At 37.4% G+C, this 25,199-nt stretch overlaps 1 protein-coding gene across 2 annotated transcripts in view; it reads left to right on the top strand.

Annotated features, from left to right (window-relative positions):
- TTC29 (tetratricopeptide repeat domain 29) overlaps window positions 1-24,560 on the top strand; it is a 114,180-nt gene extending 89,620 nt beyond the window's left edge. Inside the window, exons 11-13 of one of the 2 annotated variants that reach the window (XR_015803350.1) lie at window positions 23,520-23,592; window positions 23,972-24,045; window positions 24,439-24,560. Coding sequence is in view for 1 of the 2 variants with exons in the window: in XM_088164086.1 (XP_088020212.1) it covers window positions 23,520-23,557 (38 nt within the window). In the remaining variant the exon portion in view is untranslated. Of the gene's footprint in view, window positions 1-23,519; window positions 23,593-23,971; window positions 24,098-24,438 lie in introns of those variants that run through there. The other variant, XM_088164086.1, reaches the window with a different exon arrangement.
- Window positions 24,561-25,199: the final 639 nt, after the last annotated feature.

Below are 25,199 nucleotides of genomic sequence, written 5' to 3'. Positions count from 1 at the left end.
CAAGCCAAAATAATTACCAAGCAACAGGACTTCCAGGTAAAGAGGTTAAAATAAGGAGAATGAATATATCTGATATAATCTGTCTGGAGCTTTTGATATAGTGTTATATGCAACATTTATAAGAAAGAAAGGAAGCCTGAATTGCATGGATCTACTATCAAGTGGGTGAATAATGATTATTAAAAAACCTCTGACAAATAAAAGCCATCTATGGCTGTTGTTAGGGAAAAAAAAGCTGTTTAACTTGCTATTCTACTAGGACCTGAGTCTGTACTAGGTTGTATTTCCATTCCTTATCTGGAGACTAGAATAGTAAGTATGCTTACCTTGGAAGAGAACACAAACTAGGGAAGGAACATAAGCGTTCTGTTCATGGTGGTGCAATTCTAAAGGATCTTGGCAAACTGAGAAACACACGTAATGTTTTCAACCCTGTGTGTGTGTTTGTGTGAATATAGATAGTCAGGAGCAATCAAAGGCAGAATTACAGAAAGGGAGCAAGTACCAGTTTTGTAGAGGATGGGAAAAATCAGGACTAGCAGTAAATCACGAGCTGAACCTGAATGAACAGTGTGAAGCTGTTGTGAAATCTGCAGACATCTTCCTGGGGGTATTAAAAAATGATGACTCCTCAAGTAATCCCTCCACTCTACTCAACACCAGTAAGGTGTCAGCTTAGTATCATAGCAGTGCTGGGTTTCGTGCTTTATGGAGTATGCAGAACAGCTGGAGAAGGTACAGGAAGGATAAAGGAGCTAAAAGCCATGACCAAAACAAAATATTGATTTAATGGTAGGTTTGAGCTTCTGTGTCTATAAAAGTGACTCAGGGAAGAACAAAATCACAGGTCTGAGCTTTGCAGAATTTGAAGAGGGGCATAAAATAAATAATGATCTTTTCTGTTTGTCCATGTCTGGCTGAACTAAAAGTAGTGGACTGAAAAATTGCAGTTAATGGAAGGATGCTTCTGATTAGCCACTAGGAAAAATTTTACAACATCCTAGGAACTTTTTGTCAGTGGTTTAGGAGTTGGAGTTGTCATTATGATGAAGGTGATTGACATTCATATAAGAATACAGACAGCAGCATTCTCAACATGCTGTAATTCTGGAGATAAGCCTGTGAAATGCCCGTGACAGGATCTCATAGCCTAGAAAAGAGAAAAAAGAATGATTTTCTGTGGACAAAAAACTGCATTTTATTTGGCAATAAAGACTCATTTGCTAAAAAAGGGTGGGTAATAAATTTCATTTCTGTGTGTCTCCGCTTTCCCATCTGTGAAGTCAGCTTTAAGATGTTGATATTTTTTGTAAAACAGCTTTCCAAAATATTTCTTGGCTTAAGGATATTGAAATATATTCCTTGCTTATCCCAGTTCATCCCCTCATCCTTTCCTTTCTGGAAGTTCTCCAGCTCTTTCTTTTCTTCTTATCCTTGCTCTTCTCCTCTGCAGAAACCATTCCAAGGCTAGAAAAGTATCAAATTTTCCCATCCCATTGATTCTGATGGCAACAATATTCATTACTGCTGATTGTTGGAAAGCCTGCTATCTGCTTCCTATTTAGGTTTAATGTGAGGGAGGGCTATGAAGACTGAGAGTAAAATCCACTTGTTGGAGCAAAGCTCACAGCTGCAGTTTGGACTCTTCCCCCCTTCCACTGCCTGTTTCTTCTCTCTCTGACTAAAATAACAAACCAGCCTTTTTCATCTCCGTTTTCCAGCCCAGGAACATTTCATCTCTTCCCATGACTGGAGTCTTAGAACCTCTGGTGATTAGCTTTCAAAGATGACCACATACTGCAAGTGAAATGCCTGTTTCCCCACTAGCTGGGGTCAGCCAAGAGATCCATTTTTTCTCTTTCAACATTTTGTGTGCACTCACAAGATTGTTTCTCTTGCTGCCAAGTGTTCTGATACAGTATGGTCCTCACTAAATTTTATGTTTTCAATTTAAGTTGTTTCCATGTAAACTCAAGGTTAGCCATAGGTAGCTAACCAGTTAGATGACTTTGACAGAAATTCTGTTCTGTAGTGTTTTCTTTTTATTCTATTCTGTAGCGTTTTCTTCCTCTACTCAATATTGAGGAATCTATAACCCAAGAAAGGGCTTTTCAAGAGAAACTAAGCAAATAGAAATTTGAGGCATGGAGTGTATTAAATATTTGAATATTTTCCCATGCCTTTTGGCCTCTGGAAATTACAAATATTTACAGATTTGAAATTCAGAGAAGTATTTGAAAAATGAATTGTGTGAAATGCCTAATGGTTAAACTGTATCTATAATTTCAGCAGTTTCCTACAAGCATTTAAAATATTTGCTTACATTTTGGAGAAAGAAGAGAAAGGGAAAAGGGCTACAGATTGATGGAAGTTTTTTCAGAGTCTGACTTAATAAATGTGACAATCAAATATGAGGATTTTTGGAAACAGAGATAAGCGATGCTAGCCTGGAGGCTGAACTTAATGTCAAAGAGGGTGTTCATGCAAAGCAAAACAGTGTATCTAGTAAACTAGAGAAATACCATCTTTGGAGGAAAAAATCTCTAAAGATTTTATGCCACTTCTAACAGGCAACAACAAAAAAGCCCTAGCTGTACCTCAGGATATGATCAGTCTTTTTGAACTGAATTTGTTCAGTGCTTTTTTGTTCTTCAGTGCTGTCTGCAAGCATTCCCTGTCTCAGTCATAAGGCTCGGAGTTTGGCAGTTTTATTTCTTTGTTATATTTTCATCATGTGAGATAAAAAGTCATGGATGAGTGATATAATGGAAACAAATGTTACCTGTGTCTGAGCAGGAGAAAAAAGCTCTCAGTTGCACTGAATCCATGCTCTTATTCTTTCATAAAATTGTTTGAAATTTTTTGAAAATGATAGGTGTTTTTTTCTTCCTTCTCTGCTCAGCCAAGCTGCCTCTCTACCAGAAGGGGAGTTCAGTAACCACCTTAGGAAAAGCATTTCTCAGGATAGCTGAGGTTGAGACTGTTGTAGGGATGATCTGTTCAGACTCTGTAGGAGGGGATGAAGGCTGCATCACTCTCGAGTAGCCCCTGGAGGTTAGCTCAGAGCAGCAGTACAGCTTTGGAGGGAGCTGTCAGCCCTCTGGGCTACAGGGATGTGCTCTTTTTAATAAGTACATTGCACAAGACAGTACCTATGAGGTAAAGGGCATTAAAGGGCATTTTTCACCAGAAAGTATTTTTTAAAATAATGATTAATAAGTCCAAAGCTGCACAGTTAATTTGTGAAAAATACAGTGTGTTCAAAATACCAAGCAGTCCTAGATGTTTTACATGTGAATAGAGCCTAAACAAAGTATATTCTACAGAGGGGATGTTTGGTTCATGCCTTGCTCAGAGATTTGAATTTAAGCTCTATTTGTTTTCACCAGTTATGAAGAAGGGGGCTTGTAATATGAAGATTATTTAATTCTATAGTGTCTCTTCAGGTAAACAATATTTAATTTGATTAGTCAGCATATTCATGGTTTTGGTGTAGGAATTGGGAGAATTTCTTATTTAAAAACAGGGAATACTAATAGATATGCATTTGCTAGATATCACAATGCCAGGTATCTTCCAATCAATTGCTTTTCAGAATGTGGGATGCAGCAGATTTTGAGGGTATTATATGTCATTTATATTTTCATTTGGATTTTTTAGTATGTGATTATGGCAAACACTTCATGTATCTCATGTTTTTTTCAAGTTTAGCTACTTCATTCTGTTATTGAAAGGTTAGTCTTTTTTTCTTGGACATATATTAGGTAAACACATCAAAAAGTGGCTCAAAAATTAAAATGGAGCATTGTTATCAACACATTGAGCAAAACTCACATGTTCATGAACAGCAATTGAGTGAGCTAAATCAGACAATACTTTAAATATGAAATGACATGATGACGAGTCCCTTGGATTTTATTTTACATATTTTTCATTAATATAAAATCTTGAAGTCTGGTGTTCACAGACACAATTCACTGATTTGTTCACTGAATTTGGGCAGTTATAATCAAAACATCACTGATGAACTGGTCTAAAATAAAACTGCAAGACTGCCTAGGTTTTTATTTCCAACAAATGAATATCTGCCAGAAATGAAGGATGAGGTTCTGGTTGTCCTAAAGTTATTATGGATGGGAGATTATACGGACATATATGGTAGTGATGAACAGAGATCAGAGAGACCAGAACATCAAGGGGAAGGAGAAATGGGAATTAAGAGATCAAAGACTGTAGAGGAACTGGAGGGAGAGTTGGCTTTGTCTTCACTGCCAAAAAAGGTGTGTTTTTTGTGTGAAAAAACTAACAGTAGCTGTAGTTATTTTGCTGTGAAAGACAACAAAAGCCTTGTAGTTTTTACTGTGATCTGCTGAACAAGTTCAACTGCAGAAGTGAACTGTAACACCTCTGTCCATTGTTTCCATTTTACTTAACAGTAAGATAATTTTAATGAAACAGGGAAAAATTACTCTTTGATTTATTTCATTGAGCACTATTCAGAAAGGAAAAGCATAACAATAAAGAGCAGGCTAAATTGGACAAAAGTCTGATTTTCATAGCAAGCAACATTTGTCACTGCAAGAAGGATTCAGACTACCAGAAAAGCATGTGGAGAGAATAAAGCACTGAGGATGTGCACTATGAGATAGGAATTTATTTCAATCCATGACACTGATTTGCTTTGCAAATGTTGATTCACCTTTTCTCTCTGATGCATCTTTTTCATTTGTTTCTTAAATAATCACAGGAAAGCACAGCTATTCATTAATTCTTCTCTTAATCTTTCATTATTCAAGGAAAGAGCTCACTGAAACCTAAGGTCATGTCTCTTTAATACTGGCTATTTATAATTAGGCAATGAAAACCATACCTAAATATTTAAAGCAGTTTGAGATGTTGATTACCCAGAACTCCCAGTGGAAATATACACCTTATTTATAAGAAGCCTAGGGAGAGAAGGAATTGTGTGTGATTTTGGAAGTTTGGAAAGTGTATGTTAAAAAATTGTCTGAACAAAATGGTTCGGGTACAGTTGATTCTGATTCTGAACAGCAGTATTATTCCTGGACCATTCTTTATTACCTTGCACTTCTTGGATTTCTGTCAAAGATGTGGAATTAAATGCTTAAATGGTACAATCCAGTTTTAAAGACACTTTCCATAAATTATAGCTTTTCATACAGTTTCTCACAGAAAATTAATTGAAACTTTTAGGAAACTTGTCTACCATTTCCTCCACAGTAGCAGAGAAGACTTTGACAGAAAGCTTTATGTAAAGAAGAACCTGTGAGAGCACAGTTATGCTGGGTTGTATCCTAAGTTTCCTTTATTGTAGAAGTTTCTGTGGAAGGAATTTGCAAAATAAGAATATTTTTATGACCACCAGAAGTAAATCCACCAGAAGTAGAATTGATCATGCTTGAGTTATGTTGGAAACAGTTGTTTCAGTTTGAGGAAGTATTTTAGCTCTGTTAAATTTTTGTCTGCAAATGTGTACTGGAAGGCAACGTATCTACCACCAGAGAATATAGTGTATAATTCTCATTTTTAGTACCTGAAAATGATTAAGATGAGAATATCCTTATCCCTTATTTAAAAAGCAATAATAAACATTAAAAAGCAATAGTAATACAGCTAAGCTGTAAAACCCTTGTCTTCTGTTCTTCAGGATAGACCTCCAAGTAGCATCCTCTTGAATTCACAGCAAAATAATAAGTTTTTTAATAGAGTAAATTTTCCTCTAGGATTATGTGCTTATGTCTACTGCCTACCTTATCGAGGGACTTGATTCTTTGTTTAGTATAAGTAGCATTGGGATCACAATAAAAGAGAAGGCTGGTCTCCTTTGCTGTCTGCAGACTAGATTGCCTTAAGAGACATTGAGACCAGTAGAGAAAAAAGAAATTACACTGATCCAATAGATATACTGCTGAGAGGTTTCTATTATATTCTTACCTCAGACATTGTACCACCATTAAATTCACACTTTCAGGCCCTGGGAATCAGGTCAGCATGACAGAGAAGTTTGGCTAAAATGAATCTGCTATATTAGTTTTTGTGAAAATGATTAAGCTCCGCAGGTTCAAGATCAGGACTATTTTTCAAGCAGTCATTGTTTCAAAGCTAGGCAAATAAACCCTGAGAGAAAAGAGAAAATCATAGGGAGTCAGACCAAGATGAAATTGAGTATCAGAGTAAACAAACTACCTGAATACATGATCTTGAGTAGGAAAACAACACAGAGTCATTCATTTGGCACAGTTAAAAATCAGCTGGCAGGCAAAATTTTTTTGAAAGTATTTTAAGTAGACTGCCCATCAAATAAGCATAATTATAATCAAAATTCTTACAACGTTCTCAAAATTCCTAAAGGCAATCAGCTCCACTCAAATTAGTAACTTGGATAAATCACCATTAATTAGCTAATATAAGCCAGCAGGTGGTTTTGAGCCCAGAGAGATTCCCTGGTTATTTAAATTATGTATACTATACTACACCAAAGATAGAATAAGTGAAAGGGGAACAACAGGCACAAATCTGATAAAGAAAATGAACAACAATAACAAAAACACTCTTTAGAGATGATGCCTAGTATGCAAAGCAATACAAGATGTCTTTGACCCTCAGGTCTGATAATGTCATCCAGGAATGTTCTGCATGGTTCCTATTTCAGCTCTGAAATATATGCAGGAAACAAAATCTGAAGTGGAAGCTTTCTTGGAAAGGTTAGTTCTGAAGATTTTGTGATTACTAGACCGGCAGAGAGAGCAGTGACTGTTTTACAGAAGTGCACCTCTGAAACCATAAGGATAGCCTTGTCACACACACATTCTTCCCAAAAATAGTGGGAGACTATTGTCAGCTTTGTAGGCATCTCCTATGAATAAATAAAATTACATAATTTTAAAAGATTAATGTCCAAGTATTCTGCGACTAATGCTGTTGTGGTCAGTTGTGAACAATAACTGTTAGGAATCAAACTAAACACTTTCACTTTAGTATGTCAGAAGAAAATCAGAATTTTTTTAACATACTGGTATATTTTTATAACTATACTGGTATAGCATCATGAAATCCAGAGATTCTTTGATAAATCTGACTCAAACCTTCCTACAAAACTCTTGTCTTTCAATAACTCCTACTTGCATGGTGTGTTATCCTAAAAATCTGAGGGATTGCCATGAAATCCTGTCATAACTTACTGCCACGCTTATGCTCAGTGGCCATGCAAAATCGAGGCTCGACTGTATTTTAGAGCCTCTGATTGAAGAAAATGACACTGTGTAGGAAGAAACAGCAAGGTGAATCCAGATATTTGTATTTGTCCAACTAAAAGTCTGGGCAGTGATGCAGTAACAATACTTTAAAGGATTAAAACCCCTGCCAGGTTTTACTGAATGATCTACAGGTCTGTTAGTAATAATTAATACCAAAGTGTGCTCTGGGATCACCTGTGCCTTTCACATCAATCAGCTCGGTGTAATGTTCTGTTTACAAAGAACTGAGATTGTATATCACATTGTATTCCTGCCTCTGTGGCTGGCAGATACTCTGTGTTGCTGACATTTTCTTCAGGCTGGCTGATGTATTTTGGTGAACTTCTTTTCATACATTTATGCAGGTTTCTGGTCTATCTCACTTTTTTTCAATGTAAACGATAAATGTGTTATAAACCTGTTATCTAATAACTATTTTGCATTTTCATTCAAATAGAAGTTTCAGTAAATTGAGTCTGTTCAATATCACAAAGATAGCAGAGGAAGAAGGTTTTTCATTGCCATATTACAACCCAAATCCTGAAGTTATAATCAGAAAAAACATGAATCCTGTACTTACCTAAGCACTTCCCACCTCAGCAATAAACACATAGGAATTGGGCTTATTCCCACATCAGTGGGGAGTCAAGGCAGTTCCTGAATTACTTGAAAAAGCCTCAAGTTATGTTAGCAAAGTATGCGAAAATGGTAAGAACCATAGCTAATTGTGTAGGTAAAATTAATTCCATGTGTACACAAAAGTAATATCACCAGTTTTTTAAAAATATGTCTTGCATTGTATTTTAAACTACCATAAAAATTCCATTTTTCTGGGCACAGTATAGAAGTATACAGCTGTTCAGGGGAAAAAAAAACCCACAGACTTCTTGCTCAACACATGCAACACTGCCCTTTGATATCTTTTTTTGGACTTTGTAATAATGCTGTAACTACCACTGTTCCCAAATATTTTATTTATAAAAACTGTCCTCCCACAGGGCAGCTGCAGATGATCTGCAAGCTGAAGACCAGCCTGCAAACTCCTCTCGCTCTAGGAAATGGTGCTCCTGTTTGTAAATATCAGTGCTTGCCTTGGGATTTTTAACAACTGGTGTGCTCCCAATTTCAGTATACACGGCACAAGATCCAGCTCTTGGGTAAAGAGTGGAGGTGACAATTGAGCATCCGGTTTTTCCATGGCAATGCTGAAATGTTCTATTGTTGCTAAAACCAGAGAAAAACTGTCTGAATGCCTTTCCATTAGCACCGCAGGCAGAATTGGTGTTATTCTTACAAGAGAAAATTGTCATTTGATATCTTGGAGGGATTAGCACTCGCAAACGTCATTTGTTAGTAGCTTTTGAATGAAAGTCAAGTAGTTGTTAATGTTCAGAAAATGTTACATTTAATAGAATGAGTTTTAGTCACCAAAAAGATGAAATTGAGAGAGTGATGAAAACTGCTGGTAATGTTTAGCAGAGGGAATTTAAGTCCTGTTACCTACATGGAACAATTGGAAGAGTTTTTTTGTAGGTTTTTTTATGCTAAGCCTTCTCTAATCTCCTTGATTAGGGATCATTCTTTTTCTAATATTAACATGATATATGGAAAAAAGACTGTAGTAAGCTGGATCGAAGGCCTGACTGGCCTGGAGTCTGTCCGTCAGTGGTTAATAGATTAGGGAAAAATACAAAACCAGGAAATTTGGAAGCAAGACTTCTGCATGGTATTCTCTCCATATCTTCAGCAAGCTGCAGGTTACTGATTTCCTGAAGAAGTTGAATCCAGATTCCATTATATTTAATAGGCTTTCCTGTATGTGTCCATGAACTTCTCCAGTGCATTTCTGTTACATAACTGCCAGCCAAGGCACCTCATTGAATTTGGCAGCTAAATGCCCTTAGCCTGGTGTTTTGCAGCTTCAGCTGTTGCCCCTCAACTTCTGCTCTATAAGAAAGTAAGTTATCATTTCTCACTCTTTTTCTTCATGGCACTCATGAAAATAGATACATCTCTTTATATCTTGCTGTCAGTCATCTTTCTATCAAGCTGAAGCTTCCAATCCCACTATGCATAAAAGACATTTTACATACATGCATCAATTTGCATTTACCAACACTGAATTTTATCTGATGCTTTATTGCCCAGTCATAAACTCTTTTTGAAGTTCTTTAAAGTTTTGATTTTGATCACCCTGTATAATTTTTTGTCAGCAGTAGGTTCTGTCACTTTACTGTTCACTAACATTTTGAGTTATTTGGGGTGGGTTTTTTTAATGTTTACAGTACAAATTCTGCCTTAGTTCCCTGTTGAATTCACTACTGATGTTTCTTCAGAATGAAAATCAAGCCATCTATTCTTATCTTTATTTTTCACCTTTAACTAGTTGTTAATCCACGGAAGGTATCTGAAGCATTCTGAGAATCTAATCAGCCAGGTAATAGTCATCCAGATCTCTTGTATTCCTCAAAAGAAAATAACCTCAGGAGACCTCTACAAAAGCAATCTCAATTTCTTTTCCTCATTAGAACATTTTAATTTACTTATCTATCATTATATCCTTTATTAGAGTTGTAGCTAATTTGCCTGGTATGAAAGTCAGATTTTTACTGGTCTCTCCTCCCATGGCACATTCTTGGTTTTAATTAATGTCTTGTTTAGCACTTCATGTCACTCTTGTACTGAGGCTGATTTAAGCAATACCTTTGTACATGTCCTTTAAACCTCCTGAGCAAATACTACTTTCTTTCCTGATTGATTTCTCAGCTTGCTCAAGTCCTACTCTAACAGTGCTTTGGTTTTGAACTGTTCCTCTCTTATCTAGAAAATAAAAATGCTGATCTCTGCTGGAGGTCTTCCTTAGTGACCACCATCCTAAGAATGCATTTTGTCTTTCTGCTGTTATCTTTTATTCCATGAGTTCTCATTCAATTTTTTTGTGTGTGTATTTGTTTTTATGGGGGGAGGAAAGAAATATGTAATTGTGCTTTTCCCCCCTATTTCATTCTTAGGGACACAAAAAGAAATAGAAGATGTGATACTCGGTATCAGTGCTCTGTTATTTTTGTGTGGTCATCATAAAGTAAAGCACTGGGTTAAGTTGTACTTTTATGCCCATACCCCGAAAATTTCAAGCTGTTGTGTTTTAGAAAATTCTCTCTGATATCTTGGCACCATGAAAGTTCACATTAGACTCAATTTAAAGCCAGGCAGCCATCAGCTGTTCATAGGTGCAGCGAGGGGGTCGAGTTGATGTTCGTGGGCTGTAGCAGAGAGCAGCTTTCTGTGTCAGTGGCAAAGCAGGATACAGAGTGATTGCAAAACAGCTGCATCCTCCTGGGCTGTCCAGGGGAATTTCTGACAGGTGTGTCAACCTACAGAGGCCCTGATTCAGCTTTTAATTGAGAGCTATATATTGGAGCTGTATATATCTGTATATATATATATATCTTTATATATTCTTCTTGCATGTTGAAAAGTTCAGGGGAAGCTTCCCCAGTAATCAGTCAGAATACAACGTTATGTGGCCACTAAACTTTTAGTCTCTTACTGTTTTTCACTGTATTATCTTATTCATTTAAAAAAAATTGCTGTGTTGTTCATGACCATTTCCACTCCTTTGTCCTTCATCCTTCTTTTCACATTTTTGCTTTCTTCAGGGTTTTCTTTCATCTTTTCTCTGCAATGCTTTCCTGATAGGGACTTCACTCCTTTTTGTCTCCTCACAGCACTGGTTAAATGATCAGAGATGAAGTTTGATTTGATAGCAAAGTGCCATTATTTGAATTTAGAGATAACATATCCTAGTTGAAATGGGAGGAGAAAAAGAGGCTTATTCAAGGATATTACTTTAACTTGTCTGCAGAATCAGGCAAATACCACTGCATTAGATATTGGAAGAACATTCAAACCTCTTTGGGGAAACAAATGGAGGGAATAGTTTAGTGAAAGTTATGAAGGTTTTGGGTACTTGAGAGAAAGAGAGAGACAGAAATAGTTTGGAATGCATAAATGTGGTGAAACAGTAAAAAGTACCAGCACTCAAAGAAGGAAAGAGTTGTATCTTCTAGAAGTTTTACCTGGTAGCCCAAAAAGTAGGGGCAGGGATTTGAAAGAAACAAAAAAATTCAGTTTGTGGTCCTTTGTGGCTCATTTTTGCCTGGTCTTCAGTTTGTACAGGAGTCCTGAATGGTTCTAGGTTTGCTGGCTTGTTTTGGAAATTTCAAAAGATGAAATGTGTGCTCTGTGGTATCTTGTGTGAGCTTTTCAAAATTAGCTTCAAAGCTGGTATATCACATTTTTGCCAAGTCATATTTTCTCACAAATGTATAATGTATGCTTGAATTAATATGTCATGATTTATTTAAATGTCTGCAAAAAATTACCAAAAATTCATGTCCTTTTTACAACACCTTAACTTTTAACCCTTTATTTCAGTGTCCTAAGGCTGCTAGTTTTTTTATTTACTTTCTGTATATAGTGAACACCTACATTTATAAAAAAATCCATAAAAGTATATTGGCATAAATGTAAACTTTGATTAATATTATACCCCCTGTGGTTAATAAAGTGACTTGGGAAATTTTACAAAGTCAGGATTTAGTCCAGACTTGAAACATTAGTTTGGCTTATATTAAATTGTTTGTTTACACTTATTTTTGGTGAATAGGTATATCCTTAGCAAATATATACAAAATCATTAATTACCATTGTCTTACTAAATTTAGTTGTCCATTAACAGATCCAGAACTCTTCAAAATAAATTGTTTCACAATTTAAACTTCTCTACTAAAACTACTTTTAAGATGCCAGTAGCTGTTGTCTTTATTGGATTGTAAATCCAATTGTGTGAGATTAAACTTCAGATGAAGTTATAAAAAAATATATTGTTTTGTTAAGCATTACTTTAAAGTTTGTGGGGAACTGAGTTTGAACTATTCCCATCTGTGACGTTGTTCCTATAAAATCAGAAAACAAATTTCAAACTAAACTTGCCTTTTCACATAATTGTTAATTGTGAACCTACTTTGCCATTACAAATAATAATTTGAATGTAAATACACAAAGGAAATGTGTATTGAGGATATCTATACTTTTGATATAGGTGAACTTAGCGATCTCTAAACTAACAATGTCCTAGAAGAGAAATTCCTCTTTCTGAATGCCATCTTATCCTAATTCTTGAAAGAAAAGTACAAATAATGAATGCAAGATTGAGATCTTTAGTGTCAGCAAAAAAGTAGAAGACAATATTTCTTTTTTTTTTAAGTGGTGTTTCTTCTGTGCACTCAGGAAGGAGTAAAACCATATAGAACTAAATACTCATCACAATGGTCTGATTAGTTTGCATATGGATAAGGTGCACAAATTAATACATAGATTTGGATTAGTATTTGAAAACGAACCTGGAAGTTATTTTATTAGCATATTAAACAATTGTATTAACAAATAACAGTACTGGTAAACAAACATGCAGTTTAAGGTTCTCACACAGAAGTAGAATGCACAAAAACTAACACTGACTTCTCTCTTCTTTCAAGTAAACAAACTTGCAGGTAGGTTCAAAATGTTTAATTAGTTACTATTAAAATTGAAGTCAATGACTAGAAAGGGAATCTAGAGCAAACATATACTGCAGCTTCCCTAAAGGAAGAAATATTGGGCCAATGAAAGCAACCTATAGAGAATGGGAAATAACAGGCATGTGCTGGCATATTAGGAATGTCTCTTCATAGATGTGCAAGTTTTATTTCACATTGTCCTCACCCTTCTCAATAAGAATGACTGATAGCTTCACTTTGTGATTTCCCAGCTTTTAAGAGTCTATTTTTATTTATTTTTTATGACCAACCTTGCACTTGTTAAATGTAATTTTTGCTTTATGTAACATAGAAAAAAGCACATCTGCAGTATGCTGTCCCATGAATTAACAAGAATGACTGGACATAAGACAAGAAATCCTTTAAAAACATATGTTCACATTAAATATCTGGACTAGCTCAGTGAAGGAGGTCTTATGGGGTCATTTTTGATGCAGTGCAAGTAAACCATTTCTGCTCTTCTGAAATAGTTTCTTTCAGGTTTATATTGAGCTTGTATAACAGCACATTACATAAATAAGGGCTTAGTTTGTACATTAGTCTTTTACATCTTGGATTCTTACTAAATCCTTGTTTTTACTAACTTGATGCTTAAGAGATATTGATTTCTGCTACGCATGCCTATGGTGTTTATTTTGATATGTCTGGGATTAAAAACAAAATTAACACGCATAATCAGTTTTCTTCGAATTAAAAAGGGTGCTTTGGTACCTTTGGTTACATTCTTCTGAAGAAAAAGGAGAGGAGAAGAGATGTGATAAAAAAGAGATCGATTTATTCAATCACTGGGTATAAAAACATTAGCCCTGGGAAAGACCCTTCCTCTAAGAGCTTTAGCTGCCCAGTCTCACTTGTGTGGCACAAAATAATTTGCATTTTTAGAGAAAATTCATGTCTTCTGTGAGCTCTAGTGAAACATGAATAAATTGCTTTCTTTTCCTCTTTTTCTGATTTTATAAAGCTGAATCCATTAGGGGCTGAGTCAAACTGTAATGAAAGAAAGGCAACAACTGAGATGATGGAAACCCTGGATTAGATTTCTTAGTAGTCCAAGCCCAGCTGTCATGGCCTACGTGTCAAGTTAGTGCTCTTTGGGGAGGCCTGGCAGTACATGTGAATATTTTTTTTTAACTGCTGTGTTACAACAGGTCTCTAAAGCAGCTAGGAATTAAACAGAGATGCAGAGATTAAGAATTAAATAGAACCACAGCAAACAGTCCACTAGGGAGACTTGCAGTGGGGCAAATAAACCTTCCCAGGGCTGTTACCCACTGCCATGCCTGGCAGGCTCACCTGTGACCTGGAGATTCCAAAACCTCCAAATAGGGCTGTCTAATTCCAATTTATAGCAATTAATTTTGTCTATTACAAAGCTTTGCTGTGAGGTAGGACTGTGGTTTGACCAGAACATACAGATCTCAGCATGGATTTTAAGCCAGTTGCTGTTTTTATTAGGAAGACCTGGTCAAAGCAGCAAACATTTATCTGAGTACAGACTGATATTAAGTTATCAAATTACTGGTACCCAGAGTCTTCTACCTAGTGCTTGAAATTTGTCCAGCTTCCAAAGAGATTCTCACATCCTCCCATGAAGGGGCATGATGGCACAGTCAAGGGGTCCCCCAGTCTGTAATAGTTCAGACACCTGAAATCATCTCAAGTTCACCATTCACTTTGTGAATTTGGGAAAATTGTGATATTTTCAAACCTAAGATAATTTCATAACAGATTTCCTCAACTGTGGGAACAGTTTATAAAAAAAATAAAATCTGCCAGAATCCCTATCAGACTTGTGCCCCGGGGAAAAAGTCCTTTCTTATTTCTCACTGTGTGGCTTTGCATGATTTCTCTCATCTTAGGAAAGCATTTCAAACCAGTAGTAGCTGGTGTCTGCCTGCACATCCACTGGTGCCTTTGTGAGGGACAGAACTGAGCAGCAACACCTAAATAACCCTGTTTCCTTTTCTCCCCTTGCACTGTGGTTGTGGAAAAGATCCAAAAGAAGCCAGGTCACCCATTGCTGCTCTCCTTCCCTTGCACCTAGAAGTCCATGCCTCCCCTCAGCTCCATTAAGTGTCTGCCACACTGGGAGTACTTGCTGGTGACTCTCATCACTGTGGTCAAGGAGTGGAGTGGCAGGGTGACATCTTTTCCTTCATGAAGACATTTTCCTTGCCTACTGCATGCTTCTAATATCTGCTGTTCCTAGAGCAAAAGAATGTGACTGGTATGGCATAATTCAAAGTGAATTTAAAATTTCTCAAGTCAAATGTTTTCTAAAAAGATCTGTTTTGAAGCAATTTGGCAAAGCTGACATAACCATGCTAACTTCAGTGAAGCTGCATTGGCTGCATCACTTGAGAATTGGACCCAGACTAGCCAGAGAATTTACTTTTAAATTCTAGCTTCTGCTGGCTTTTTCTTAAAAGTCTCTGTAGTTCTATAACTTTCTAAAGTAGCTCACAAGTCTTGTGCTACTGCTAATAAAACAGAAAATCCATTTCCATTTTTCAGTGTAATCTTTTTTTCATGTGAATCTATTTCTCATCAAAAGAAGTGGGTGACTGGCGTGAAAGCTGGAGCTCTCTACTTATCTGTAAAGACAAGTAGTGGTCTTTCAAGTTGTCACACGTTGTCTGGAAGAACATGGCCATAAATTCAAAAACTAGGAGGGAGAAACTAAACACCCCGTGTTGCTGTAGCCAGCAAAAGTATTGTTCCCAATGCCTGGTGAAGAGAATTAGGTGTGATCTCTGATTCTATGTTCTTGATCTGTTGGCAAATTCAGCAACAAAAGCTGAGACAAAGAAGATTCTCCCAAGTGCCCATGGGAGAGGTGTGTCCCATAGCACGCCAGTGTCAGTACATGTCACTGCAAGGGCCCTGCATAAACCAGGACCTTTATCTCCAGCAGCTATTTTCCTTGGTTATTTTTCAAAGATGGGTAGGAGCACTTTGCTTCAGTCTTTGAGGGGAGCCCCAGACAAGCTCAGTCACAAGAAAATTGATACTTCTGTAAGGGATTTCATCCCTTCTTTTTACAGAATATCATCTTCCAGACACTTCCCTATATCTCCTCATCCAGAGAGGATGCACTCATGCCTGAAGTGCCTTAGAAGATGTAAAGCTAAAGTCAAGTAAAGAGAAAAAAATCTCCATGGCATTCGGGGTTTGGTTTTATTTTGTTTTGTATTTTTTTTTTTTTTGTAGCAGATGCATTGCTGGGATTTCTCTGCTTTGCTGGCTTATGCTTCTGTACCCAGGTGGTACCTTTGGCTAAGCTCTTGGAAAACAGTTTCCCAGGCAAAAAAACCTGCATTATAGAGACCCCAGATTTTCAAGCCACCAGGCAGAGTCATCGCTGGAGATGCTGGAAGTCTCAGCCATGAAAAAGTGCTCTTACAAATGTAATTATAGAAGAGCAGGTAAACTTTTAGAGGCCAGGAAACTGCAGAGCCAAACCAGAACATAAATAATGAGAGCTGCAGAACAAGAAACTCTTAACAAAATTACATAGGATACTTATGTCAAAATACAGAGATAAAGCAAAAAGAACTAAAATCAGAGCAGTCTGATAGTGTATTTGAACCTCAGTATGCTGATGGCATACAGTTAAGCAAGAGGACGTGTTTAAGTAATCTGTGTTTCCTAGCTTTCCTCCTCTGGGACACCTTTAAGGAACCTGAATTTCAGAGAAAGGGGTGCTAACCGCCTTGTGACAGTCAGGTCCTTTGAAGACACATCAAGCTGCATATTCAGAAATAAACATTACACACTGCCAGTGAGCCGCTCCTCTGCTCAGTGATTTATTCAATGGGTAAAAGATGATGTTCACACGAGGCAGGTATGAACTGTCCTGCTAGGCTATGCTGTCGTGCAGGTTTTAATTGTGCCTTTATATCAAGTACTTAACAGACAAAATGCACTGTGTCTGAGTAAAGGAAAAGGACGAGGTTTTATGTGTAGTCATACACACAAGTTGCACAGTAAATGCAAAAAGTAGATTCTCCAGCAGAGTATTTAAATTTACAGTACAAGGACTGTAGTGAACTGGGGGAAGACAGCAAGAATTTTTCAGTGTAGTGGCTTTGTTATGAATTGGTGTCAGAATTGTCACTGTGCCTGACATCTGTGTTTTCACAGCTACTGTACTGTATTTATTTACTGAGCACCCAATATACCTGGATTTGCTTCTTTTTAAAGTGAAGTAGCCATGATAATTCTACACCCAAATTAGGAACAAATGTGCTGCTTCTGTTATGATCAATATATTGTCAGAAACATCAGCCCACTTACTGCTTCTTTGTCCTTTGCAATGAGAGTAGATTTCATTCATAACTCTAAAGATGTGTGTTAAAACTCTGATGCATATATTGAGATAGACACATTTCTGTAAAAGTCTGTAGGAATGCCTCTAAAAATACTGGCAGACGTTTTTTGAGAAAATAAAATGCCACTTCTGTGAGTAAGCTAAGGGTTTCCATTCATATGGATTTCTGAGTAGATTTCAGGCTCAATCTTTAGTGATAGCTCATGTCAGCAGACATAGAGGTAATAGAAGTATTTTTATTTATACTCCTTGTGTGTTCTCTCCTCACCAGCTCCTTAGGGTAGCCAAGAGAAAGTTTGGCTTCTACCACAAGAGTAAGCAGACAGCCTTTGCTCAGAAGTTTGCTTTCTCAGCAGGTCCCCCAGGACTTGTCCTGTCTTTAGGAGACAGCAAGTAGGTTCCAGTTGTGATCATTCTGCATCTGGATGGGGGCTGAATGAAAAGAAACGCTTCTCTAGGCCATTTGGGAATTCTACTTTGCACTGTGGAAACTGATTAACCAGCTGGGCAGATGCTCACCTGCTTTGTGTTGCTGGAAAACTTTGCCTTTGACTGAGGATATTTCAAGACACTGAATGGAAAATACAAAGTAGAGCCAGAGACAAGATGCTGTACTGAAATTTTAAGCTAATAGTTTGGTTTTAATGTAGAATTTGTGATTTTGTTTAGGTTTCTTCATGTTTGAAGTGATCTTCCTGATGATTGTTTTCCAAAGCTGATTTTTCTGTGTTGCCAATATTTGTGTAAAATTTTTGTGATCTCTAACTTCCAGATATACAAAAGACACAGGGTCATATTTTGGCCTTGAAAAAAATCCCTGGTTTTCTACCTATTTTCTATCAGCAATTTGGCCTGATAGAGCTGTTATTTAAAACGGATATTCAATAAATGGTTTGTGCAAAAGATGTCACAGATGAATGTATAACAATGCACAGAACTGAAAAATGTAAGATCAAGAGAGATTTCCATGCTCAAACTATGTAAGAGAGGACGATTAATTGTCTGAGAGCTGTTGAATATGAATAAGTAAACAATGGAAGTTATTAGTCAGGGGAAAATTCATATTCCTGTTAGGTTTTCTCACCCAAACCAGAAAAACCTTGCACTTTCTTTATAGTGCCATAATCTGAGTAGGCTCTTCAAGAGCTTATAAAAGAAATTCTGCTTCTCATTCATAAACTTGCCTATCTGTGAAGCCTTTATTCATAGAAACCTACCTGCTCAAGTGCTTGCTGTAGTTCATTAAAGGCTCCCATTTGTACTCATAAAGACTCATTCATTGCCCTGAATAATATATATGGTGTACTGAAAGAGAACCAACGCTTGCTTTTACAGTCTAAATTAAACAACTTTGTCTAATAAAAGAAGCACTGTCTCACTTCCAACTAGGCCATAAGCCCTAAGGGTCTTGTGTGTGTGTGTTTATTATTTATTTATTTTTTGCCAAATTGTCCTTCGAGGATCTGAAAGCTGAGACAACTGAGGCACCTAAATTGTTTCTTTCTCTGCCTGCTTAGAAAGACAGAGGCAAGCACGGGCACAACTGTACTGAAGCAAATACTCATCCATAAACTCATTCTAAAATGCAATTGGATGATCTTCTGTCTTTTTCTCGGTCCCACCTTCTAACCTTGCTAATCTGGAGAGTCCATCTCTATTATGTGTGGCTTTTCCAAATGCCCATGATTAATAACTGCTGTGATTCATTAGCCTGTGTTGTTGGCATTGTTTCCCCAATGGGAGCATTTGCTATCTAGGGATAGTCCATGATTGCTCTGCCTCCTGGAACAGTAAGATGCTTTCAATCTAATGCACCGTCCATGTTTTAGCATAAAATAATATTAAGGCATCCACATAATGGAACCGTCTGAAGATCCATTTTATTAAGCACTGAAAGAAAATGTGTATGTGTTTGCATGTGCAAGGGAAGCATAATCAGCAAACCTATTGCACCAGAAACGTCGTTTCCGTGAGGGTTTCATGTAAAGATGCAGCTATTTTGAGGTGTAGTTCTTTGGCTGTGAGCATGAAAAAATACTCCATAGCCAATATCTTACCTGGTGCAATTAACTTTACTCAAATTACATGCAGCCTATTCGAAGAAGGAAAAATAGGAAACAGAGGTAGGTTTATTGTACTTATTCCATTTTGGGGGTATTTATTTTAAATGCAATCTACCTTCAAGTACAGAGCTATACTGCTCTTAAAAGATTACTGCTTCAAGTTACTCCACATACCTTAACATAGCATGGACCTTTTTACATTATATGATCAACTTTTTGACAGTGCAGGGCCAGCACAGCTAATGGAATAATAGCCTGCAGGGTCCAGCTAAATGATATACGAATATAATCAACCTTTGTGATGACTATTCAAAAGTAATCCCTTTAGCTTTCAACTGCAACATATATTTCAACCAGGCAAAGCCATATGAAGAAAATCTCTGCAGACTCCACTGATACAATATGGCCTTCATATCCCCACAGTGTGTTTGCTGCTCACAGTGAGTTTTAAATTTAAGGTAATGGCTACTGTATATTCATGTGAGCATAGAACAATACCTTTGATTTGTTGGAGAAATGTTACATTAGCTACCAAGGGTCCTATTCAGTAAACTTTGACACAACCCTTATATATGGTTTACTGCTTATTCTAAATGGAATATGCCTGATAGAAATGCTTTGCATGCCCAAATTGTACAAATTCATTAATCTTTATATTAATAAAACCTCCAAGTACAACTGCCTCCTTTCCAACTGAACCAAGTCAGGATACACGGTTAAACAGGTAGGCCCAACATGCTTTTAAAAGGCATTGCATCAATTTTCGTTTATCAAGACAGAAAACTACATAGGAAGATCATCTACAAGTATGGGATGAGCATGTTGTTGGCAGTCATGTTATTTTCTGCTCTATCTCTATTCCTACACCATTACATCGTTCTTCGAATTATATAACTCAAAGCAGCTGCATGGCCTTTAAAAATGCAAGTAAATTTTAAAATACAATAATGAGTTATGTCTCATCAGCTGTGTTAAACCAACATGGTAATGCATCAAGACAGTCTTGCTTTCCCTCCCTTTTGTGACAGAAAAATGCAATATTGGCTAGTGGTATATCTGAATACATGGAAGTAATTCTGTTAAAGGAAAATAGATGTAATGAAAATGCTGTGTTGCCTTATATTACTATTGTTGTATGTACACTACAGTCAGAGTTTAATCTCATTAGCAGGAGTTGCAAATAGGGCCTTGTTTGTGTACATGCACCTGAATCCATGTGGGAACATAACAGCATGTTCCCATGTCTTGTTTGAGGTGATGTGTTGGAGGATTCTGCTTGAGCAGGTGAGCTGTAGTGGAGGAAGAGGAGAGGCTGTGGCCTTTCCCTGTGTTTGTTTGCCATGGCACTTCTTGAGCCCACGGAAAACTACGGTGTCCTGCAGCAGGGATTTCCAGTGATGAGGTGGCAGTGCACAAAGAAGCCCTTGCTTTGTATCCAAGCCCACCACCTCCCACTTTCAGTAGAGTCTACTTCATCTTTTTTATTTGGAAAACACGATGAAAAATGGTTTCTGGATCACCTTGTCCATGCTACACTCATTTTTACTTTTGTCATCTCCTCAAAAAATTTTCTTTTTTTTTTTTCCAAACTAGTTTCAGCTGCCTGAAACAATGGTCCTCTTATGACTTCATCATTTCATGGAGCTTTCAGTGGAATTCTTGTTTTGTAAAGTCCAACAGTCTTTGAATAATGCAAACCTTGGGTTTGAATGCTTTCCCATAGCATGGGCATGCAGTCTCATGTGTTGTCTGTTTCATTTTCTTTATAATCTTTTGAGAGAACGATGCCTAAAATTCCTATCCTCTCTAGAGTTAGTTGTAGCTTCAGTCTTTGTGGATGTGGCCTTTTTTCATTTGTATGGCTTTTCACTAATCATATAATGTAAAGGACTTGTATCCCTGCATTGTTTTCTCAAAAAATAATGAGATTTTTAGAAGTGTAGCATTCTGTAGATAGACACACAGAAACAGAAGGAACAGAGATGCCAATTCTAGCTGCACTGGAAATCCAACCAGACAATTTTAATTATATTTTATCAACAGCAGTGATAACCTGTCAGGGACATCCTATTATGATTAATTATATTTACATTCTATTAATACATATTAATGTTGTCTCCACATTTTGCACAATAAGATGGAAGGAGAATGCTTGATGGTGTTATCTCTGGCGGTATATATGTATTATCATTATGAATATGAGATGCTTTTATTGTTTCCAAATAGCATAGGCCAAACAAATGCCAAGAAAACATTTATGGCTCAGTATTCCATCAGTTATCCTTGATATGCTTAATATGTGCTGGGAGGGCAGAACTGTTAATCAGCCAATAATAGCTTGGTGTCCAAGTGTGAAGGCAAAAGGCCAAAAGGTGCACGAGAAAAGCAATTTCTGCTGTAACTCCCCATCTGTTATGTGCACATCCCCACCATCTCTTGCACGTGGCAGTGTCTGTAGCTGTCAGAGATGCTTTTCTGTGTGTTTGCCTGGGAATACAGATGTTACTGTACCCAGCCACATTTTGGGCTTGAGTCACCCACTTTGCACCACTTTTCCACCAAGGTGCACGCACTGGAAAGAGCAGTAACACTGCACTGGTGTGAGGCTGGAGTAGGACAGCACAGTTCTGACCCCTGTGAGCACCTCTGGACTGCCTGGGGCTCTGGGCTGCTTCCCACTGGCTGAGTTCCTAAACCAAACCGAGCCATGCAGGTTTTGTTAGATTTTTTTCATTTAAGACTTTATCAGGAAGAAAAGGAAACTAGGATACTAGGAAAGGAATAAAAGAAAAGGATACTAGGAAAGGAATTCACATTCATTTATTTTAGGCCGGGTTTAAGAACGTGTCACCTGGAGTAAACCACTAACACACACACTGCCTTCATACAAAATGAGACTCCATATGGAAATGCTCATTCTCAGATATTCTTCACAGATTTACTTATCCTGTTCTTACTTGCATACAAGTATGGATAAAATCCTAGCTAGCAACTGTACTTAATAAAAACCCTTGAAATGACAAAACAGAAATTTTATTGAGTCATAAGTGGTCCAGTAGTTTTAATCTGTTCCAGACATTGCACCGGCAGAGACACAGCTTTGAACATTATTTTTCACCCCCACCAGAACTGGGTGATTTATTTTGGCCATGAGTTAAATTATAATGCCATACAAACACCATTGGTATTGCTGTGACTGAAAGCTAAAGTTCAGTTTTAGGCATCACAATACAAAGAGGTAGTGACAAATTGAGGAGGATCCAGTTAAGAAAACGTGAGGTCCTTCCAAATATTTAAGAGATTGTGTTTGCTTAGTCTCCAAAAGAGAAGATTAGAGAAAGGAAAATAGTGTCTCAAGCTATTAGGAGTTACTCTGAAAGAGGACAGTGTTCCATTGCTCTTTGTGTCTGCAAAAGGTAGAACAAGAGAGAAATCAGTTTAATTTGCAATAAATATTTATCTTAAGTATTAGGGAAGAAACCAAGCAATAAGGCTGTGAAGCACTGAAACAGAGAGATTAAGGGTGTTGTGAAACAGCCTTCATCAGAAGCCTTGGAGAATAGATGTCAGGGATGGACTGGATATACATGTGTGCTTTCTTCATTTGAGGAGGTGGAGCAGATCAGTAGTTCCCAAAATAAGGAGCAATGCCCCTGGGATGGTGAGGGTGGAACGAGGCACAGGGAGGTGTGTTGTGGGAGAGTCCCTGGGAACAGAGCAGAAAGTGCAGCCAGGAGGTGGGAGTTTGGTGTGGAAATGGAATGAGGAAGGAATGAGACAGCATCCCTGCAGCAAATGAACTCTGTGGCTGTCAAGAACTGCAGAGTCCCAACCACAGAGTTCCCTGGATCACATCCCATGAGGAAGACCCCACTGAGAGGTGGCAGCCTTCTCTTGCTTCCTGCACTGCTCAATTCCTCCCCTGCATGGTGTTCCTCCAGCACTGCCATCTCTCAGTGCTGTCTTGGCCATCATCTTATCCCAAATGCATCTCCCTTGTTGTCTCCCCAGCTCTTCCCACCCAGACCAGTCCTGTTGGAGAACTGCTGCACAGGAGTGCAAGAAATGAGAGCAGAAACCCCTATCAGTTCTGTATTTCTAAGATTATGTCTTATGCAACTCACCTCTATATTTTTTAGGTTTCCTTCTGTTGTGACTTTTCACCGTGGGTTGTGTTTTCCAATTAAGCCATTTAGGCATTTTAACCATTAAAAGTGTTGCAAGTCTAAAACACTCATGCACCTTTTTTTTTTTTTTTTCCTAATAACAGAACATGGTAAAGAAACAAGTGCCTCAAAGCCTCTGTGAGTCTCTGTCCAAGACACCAGCTCTAGATCTTCCTGGTACAGTATTTGCTCTTAATCCTCAGACTTTATACCAATCTGCTGATTTTTACAAAATGTCACTGCTATCAATACTTAACCTGATTTTGACAGGCAATTACACATCATCTCTGTCTTATTATGTCTAAATAATTATATTTTTCCTGCTCATAAATGAATGAATTCACACTTCCCTCCGTTTTTTACACATATTCCCAGTTTTAGAATTTAATTGCCTTTGATCGTGTAATTACTTTTAATTTACAGAAATAAGCCTTTGAGACAGAAACAAATCTGATTAATCAGATGCCAACCCCAAATATAAAACATGTAGATATCAATGTATAGACATACATTTCTGACATTTTAATATTTTTCTATTTGCTGTTTTTTATTCTAGAGAATGCCTGCTTATTGACAGAAAAGCTGATGTATAATGAGTACAGGAAGATCATTGAAGAGTGGTGCAACAAAGTAGGAATTTCAGCAAGTGTTTTGTCATTAAAATGTTATTATTGAAAAAAAATCTGTCATTGAAATATTTTTTAAAATACTCAGAGTAGCAGAATAGAAAGTTTTTGCTTTGTGCCCCCATTGCTTAATGTCTTCCAAAGTGTCAGGATCCTCCTGTTAAGATATTAAACATGAATGGCAATCCAAGATGCTCAATGCCTTGTAATATCAGGCTCCAAATGTGTCTGAAGAGTTTTCTTTAAATCCCAGTGGTCCCTTTCAGAAAAACTTATTCATAGAGCTACAGATGATTTTAGCATGTGTGTAATGGTTGGGGTTCAGCTGTAACTGAAATAGAATTGATCCAGCCTGGGTGGCACACTGTGGTGCAATTGTACCTAATCTATATCACAGGCTGAACTCAAAACACAACCAGGTTTGTTTAAAATCCATCTGGATGCAATCCAGTGCCATGTGCTGTGGGATAACTCTGCGTGCAGATGGGACCAGATGTGGTCCCTCCCAACCTGACCCATTCTGTGACTCTGCGCTTCACACCATCAGGTAAACTAAAACTCTGCTTAGGTTCTTTCTAGTAAATCTGAAGCACTGATTTTGGACTCTGTGTAAAAAATTGTGTCCTATTTTGAGCTGGTGAAACTCCTGACAGTGGGTTCCCCACATGACCCACTGACATCTGTGGTCTTCACAGTCCTCAGAGGACTCAGAGTCCTCAGAGCCTGCTGCCATCACTGTTGGCATTAGGAAGAGTTAGAGGACAGAAGATGGAAATTATCACTTTGCAAAATACACATAAAAACAGGATTTGGAAGCTTTGAATTTTATTTAGGAAAATTGGTGATTCATAATTTCACTTATTAGAAAATCTCTTATTTTAAACTAAACAAACAAAACATTATCATTCCCAATAACTGACCATTCCTTTCATTAAATGGAGGTTTCCAGACTCAGAGTTTGTAGCAAGGTCCATTAGACCTATAATGAGGTTTTATGATGGTGTTTGAGCAAGTATTAGCTTTTTCCATAGTAATAACTCAATTCACTGTTTTTTTCAGGATTATAATCCAAGTATTTGGTTGACATGTGACAATAGGGTGTTTCCCTGTTAAAGAATAATAAAAATGTGTCATTAACCAGCTCTTATTAGACTCTTT

The sequence above is a fragment of the Sturnus vulgaris genome, chromosome 4, assembly GCF_052056855.1.
Source record: "Sturnus vulgaris isolate bStuVul1 chromosome 4, bStuVul1.hap1, whole genome shotgun sequence".
Classification (NCBI taxonomy): domain Eukaryota; kingdom Metazoa; phylum Chordata; class Aves; order Passeriformes; family Sturnidae; genus Sturnus; species Sturnus vulgaris.
The sequence above is the reverse complement of the archived record's forward strand: the minus strand, read 5'-3'. Positions and strand labels throughout refer to the sequence as shown.